Source organism: Priapulus caudatus, unplaced genomic scaffold (genome assembly GCF_000485595.1).
Source record: "Priapulus caudatus unplaced genomic scaffold, Priapulus_caudatus-5.0.1 Scaffold102, whole genome shotgun sequence".
Classification (NCBI taxonomy): domain Eukaryota; kingdom Metazoa; phylum Priapulida; class Priapulimorpha; order Priapulimorphida; family Priapulidae; genus Priapulus; species Priapulus caudatus.
In genome coordinates, this window is record NW_014577163.1 from 313,156 (window position 1) to 318,883 (window position 5,728).

General features: G+C 40.8%; 1 protein-coding gene across 1 annotated transcript in view; it reads left to right on the forward strand.

Moving 5' to 3' along the window:
- Positions 1-5,212, forward strand: part of LOC106805151 (major vault protein-like) — a 45,742-nt gene extending 40,530 nt beyond the window's left edge. The window contains 6 exon segments of the mRNA XM_014806644.1: positions 1,910-2,048; positions 2,434-2,645; positions 3,004-3,112; positions 3,411-3,530; positions 3,739-3,829; positions 3,872-5,212. Coding sequence (XP_014662130.1) covers positions 1,910-2,048; positions 2,434-2,645; positions 3,004-3,112; positions 3,411-3,530; positions 3,739-3,829; positions 3,872-3,942 — 742 coding nt within the window. The 3' untranslated portion in view covers positions 3,943-5,212.
- The last annotated feature ends 516 nt before the right edge of the window (positions 5,213-5,728 follow it).

The following is a 5,728-nucleotide window of genomic DNA, read 5'->3' on the forward strand; positions in this document are numbered from 1 at the left end:
GAGACATGGGCAGACATTGGAGACATGGGCAGACCTAAATCATTTCAATTACTGCAGGGGCGTGTACAGGGGGGGAGGGGTCCAGGGGGTCCGGACCCCCTCCCTGCTCGCGCAGAAAACGCATCTGAGGGGGTCTAATTTCAAAAAAATTCGGGGGGAGGGCCCCCCAGACCCCCCCTTCGCGTGATCATCCCCCCCACTCCTCGGTACGGATTTACGCCCCTGGTTTGTGGGTCTGTGGGGATGTGTACAGCCTAACTGGAAATGTTATGGACGGATTGTCATAAAATTTTCAGGATACGTCAGAAATGGGCTAACTTAGAATTGATGAGATTTTGGCGGTGATCCGGATCCAATTAATTCATTAATTAATTCATTAATTAATAAAATTTTCAGGATAGGTCAGAAATGGGGTAACTTAGAATTGATTACATTTTGGTGATGATCCCGATCCAATTAATCAAATTTTCAGGATAGGTCAGAAATGGGGTAACTTAGAATTGATTACATTTTGGTGGTGATCCGGAGCCAATTAATTAATTAACTAATTAATTAATTAATAAAATTTTCAAGATAGGTCAGAAATGGGGTAACTTAGAATTGATTACATTTTGGTGGTGATCCGGATCCAATTAATTATTTAATTAATTAATTAATTAATTAATTTTTTCACTTAATTAATTAATTAATTAATAAAAATTTTTACAGTGAGAGAATTCAGCTGCCTTGGCGGAGGTCTGCGCTCTCCGAGTGCTCTAGTTTTGTTTTATTATACTTTTAATGTGGGGTTTTTGGGTGAGAAATTGTTATTTGTGTAATGTTATATGTGATAAATCGAATGATATATGCAGGGATGAAATTCTTCCGCGGATCCGCAGAAATCCGCGGATTTGACAGTCCCAGGGGTCGATTTTGTGAAACGTCTAAATTCGTTGAGAAAATTGGGAGGGGGGTAACAATGTAACAATTTAAATTATATACCCTCAACAGCACCTGACTGTAGACTGTAGAGTGTAGACAGTAGTAGGCTGACAGCGAAGTATACAGTGTATCTGTTTTTGCGTACCAGAAAAGAAAATCCTCGTTCACAGGCTGCAGTAGAGGGGCAGACATTTGAGATAGCTGATCACGTAACGACCATGCCTGGCCTGGGGGCCGGGTTTACATGTTGCTGCGTTCATGTTGTGTGCATGACTATGCACTGATTCTTCCATTCGCATTGTGTTTTTTTCATTCAAATCTGGTCGCAGCAAGGCAGCTTATGTCTGAGTAAAACAATGCAAGTGACGGGTGGAAACAGAAAAATATCATTATGTCTAGACATTTAATCAAAAAACTTGCCCTATTTTCAGCCCCCTCATTTCCTATTATAGTTCGTTTGTTCCTTTTGACAACTTGAAAAGGTGATTCAAGAGTCTCCTATAATTTGTTCAGAATAGCTTAGAATGCACCAAATTGCACCATTCTTTTAAAAAAAATTCAGGGGGAGCATGCCCCCGGACCCCCCTAGCATGGCCATGACCTACGGTCCTCGCATTGCTCGCTCCTTTGTTTGCTAATTAAAATTTCAGCTGAAAATTAAATTATCCAATCTCATCCCTGTATATGTGATAAATCTAATGCTATATGTGATAAAGTCAACCATAAAACAAAAATTATGAAACATAAAACATGCCATACTAATGCGTAACTTTTAGACTGCATTCGATTGCTTGAAAGCAAGTGATATGACGTGCAGTTTAATGAGAGGATGGTGTGATTAGTAGATCTTTTTTTATAATTATAAAAACAGGATTATTATTTTAATTAAATATTATAATTATAAGAATTAATGTAGTGCCTGTAGTCTGATGAGGCGAGCGGAACACGCCACCTTACCATCATGCCTTCACCCGTTCTTGCCCCGCAGGCATTTTGATCTTCCGGAGGAGGAGACCCAGAAGAGCCGGCTGTTCAGTGTCGCAGATTTTGTCGGCGATGCCTGCAAAGTGATCGCTTCACGCATCCGCGGTTCCGTCATCAGCATTCCGTTCGACGACTTTCACAAGGTGAGAGACGAGTGTGTGTATGAAACAGCATCGCCCATCAGCATGTCGTAATCACGCACAAACGTTGAATGACATTCGTGGCGGTCAACGTGCGTGCATGTAAGGATGAGCTTGTTAAGACCTGTTTTGCTTAGTATTCTTAAAGCGTTGGCCACCGGCTGGATGTGTGTGTGCATGTGCATGTGAGCCACTGTCCTTAGCTACTATACTTCTTTCATTCGTGTTCCTTCTTTATCTTCTTTAAGTCTTTGTGGAATTCAAATTTGTAATGACAATTCTCAAACCTAAAATGCAACGTCATTTTACTGCATAATAGTAATTTTTCGTTTAACGTGAACGTCACGTGTCATCTGCATTAACTCTCACTTGCGCCATCTTTTGGCAGAATTCGGCGAAGATCATCCGCGTAGCGGTGTTCGGCATGGATGCTGAGATGAATGTGCGCAAGCACCTGTGTTTTGAGCAGAACTCCCTGTTCATCACAAGTGTAGACATCCAATCTGTGCAGCCCCTCGACCAGTGTATACGCGATTCACTCATGAAGTCTGAGCAGCTAGCGATAGAAATCACCACCAGCTCGCAGGAGGCAGCAGCCAGGTCAGGAGCGACAACACGTGCTCACCTCGTGATTTGGCACGCTGTCCATCTGCTCACTTTCTTCTACGTCAGTTCCGACCATACCCTCGCTGGTTTGCCTGTTCACTCATTTGCTCATTCACTCATTCGCTCCCTCGCTCGTCTGCATTTCACTAATTTATTCGTATCCTTCCTTATTTGTTTAATCACTCGTTGATTAGTCTGCTCGATGTTTTGTAGTCTTACACATTTGCTAATTTGTTTGTTTTCTCCCTTACTTTATTGTAAGGATTTAAGGAATGTAATTCAGCATGACTGCTCATGTTGAATTATTGAGATATAAGAGATGTGATAATGAAGAGGGTTTACCTCATTGCAGGCATGAGGCACAGCGTCTAGAGCAGCAAGCAAAGGGCAAGCTCGAGAGACAGAAGATCATGGACGAGGCAGAGGCAGAGAAGTCGAGGCGAAACCTGCTGGAACTACAGGTGAGCTCACTGCTTGTATTCCCTCCTACGTTTCTGATGTCCCATCTGTACAGACTTGTCACTCTGTAAACCCAACAAATTGGCTCAATATCTGCTGATTCCCTGTGGATTCGAACAAGTGGGGTCCAAAGAGAGAAAGATACACTGGGTGTAACACTGAGAAGTGTCAGTGTAACTCAATCTATGAGTGATGTCTCGAGGGTTGTCAGTCTGTTACTCCTGTATTGTAATCTCATGAAATCTCGTCCAATAATTGCTGCGTATGTGTGTGACATCCCTGTACTTTTACCTCTCATAGGCAGTCAGTGCAGCAATTGAGAGAACCGGCCAGGCGCAGGGTCGTGCAGAAGCTGAGAAGATTGGGGAAGCTGCAGTACAGCAGGCGAGACTGAAGGCTGAAGCCATATCAATAGAGGCCGTAAGTAAACTCACTAGTGTACACCTGCGATGTTCTTAATGCCTTGCGTTAATGTAATAATGTATCAGTGTATATCTATTATAGCCAGCTTGCATTTCTCTTTTCAAATAATTGTGCGGAACGTAACTGGGTTCGCAAGGTTAAATGGGTACACTCTGCCGGTCGTACAAACTCGTGTTTTTTTCTGGTGTTTAAACATGCACTGTAGACATCAGAGCTGCAGCGTCTACAGAACGCCAGACAAGCTGAGGTCCATTATGTTCGTGAGCAGAACGCTCTTGAGGTGGAGAAGAGCCGCATTCATAGCAACATCAAAGTGGAGGAGTTTAAATAGACATTTTTTCAGAGCAACATCAAACAAACAGAGAAAAAGAAACAAAAGGTGGACGACGACGAATCGGCCTGCGAGTAATTAAGGACGTGAAGAGAATGTGTGGTCTATGCCCTCGATGGCTCTTGGTCTGTAGTCGTTATGGCATTCAGAGTGGAAGGATTGGTTGGAAGGGCTTCACAGAAAATAATGTGTTAGATAAGAGAATGCATTACATGGGGGATGTCGTACAAGAAAGAAGACTGTGTCACGTGAGGAAATTTGTAAGATGAGGGGATGTCACAGGAAGGATTGGACACACACAAGAAAGTGTCACATGAAGGAATGTATCAGATAATTATATATAAGTGATTGTACTGGTAAGATATTACTATATTTTCCAATGGTCTGGAGTTTATGGGTTTTTCTTACTGATGATTAAGTTTCGCCACTGATGATTTTTTCTGTCACTGCTTGAAAGGAAGCTGCCTGGTTAGCATTTAGTCAGCATATATACTAATCGTATATATGAGCAAATTTGTGTACCTATCAACATAAAACTACAAACAACAAATTAGTATACTGCAAATTCATTTACTTTCTCTTAAAGTTTATACTGAATAGAACTGATTATGATCAATGATTTCTTTGGAGTAGGTAGCAGGTTCTCCGAGACACATGTAAGATGTAGGTATTAGAAACGTGTATGTGGAACAGACTATAGTGTATCCAGGCAAAAACTATCCCATTATTTGACAAATACTAGCATATTATTTGGCAATACAAATATTACCATACAATATACAATATACAATATATACAATATACAATATACAATATATACAATATACAATATTACATTACAATATACAATACAAATATTGTTTGGCGAAAACTATCCCATTATTTGACAAATACTAGCATATTGCAGACGAGAGCCGGCCCTTTTGTTTAGCAGGAAGTGGCCCTTTGTTCATTCTGATTCAAAGTTCTGTTGTTTCGAAGAGTGTAGCCGATTGTATAGGTGGGCAGATCATTTTTGCTCACCAGTCGATTGTCAGTGCACCGATGTGGGCGGGCACTTATAGTAATCGTGTGTGACATAGATGTTTCACTATCGATTGAAGTTGTTGAGGTGTTGTCACACTGTTCTAGATGTCGCGTGTGTGAGGGAATAATAACTGGAATTAAGAGGTCAGCTGTAAAATGTTTCATTCGTGTTCAGAAGCCACAGCTTTCGTGATGCCTCGTGTACACGCACGATTTTCGGTCACGCAACTACAATGTCAATGATTCGTAATTTACTTTTACCATTCAATACAAATTATGGAGAATATATTCATATATAATAAATAAAATATTAAACAGCATATCTAACTGAAGTTTTTTAAATGAAAGAAAACATTCTGTATATATATAAGCAACATTTTCTGTATGCTATTAAGATGCTTTGTAATATATAATTAACGACATGCGTAACGACACATATATGACGTATATGCATATACATCATACGCACGAACAATACGCACATACACGCACACACATACAAACACGCGCGCACGCATCCATGCACGCACAAATTGCGCCACTGCCACGATAGGCTTTTACACAATCATCGTTATATGTCCATTTCCTTATTTTCTATGACACGGCGCATGTAGGTGCAATCACTTTATATTTTCAGCTGATCATACATACTTATGCCACGTCAGCGTCATTTTTCTGATATACACCCAGAGAACAGCGATAAGTATAATGAAATGTTAATATTTTAAAAGCAGCCCACGTATAGAGTGGGTATTCTATTCACGACGGCAGGATGTGACCAGCCTTCATTCATAAAATCGCGTGCCTCGCTGGCATACATATTTCGTAGTTTCTTAAG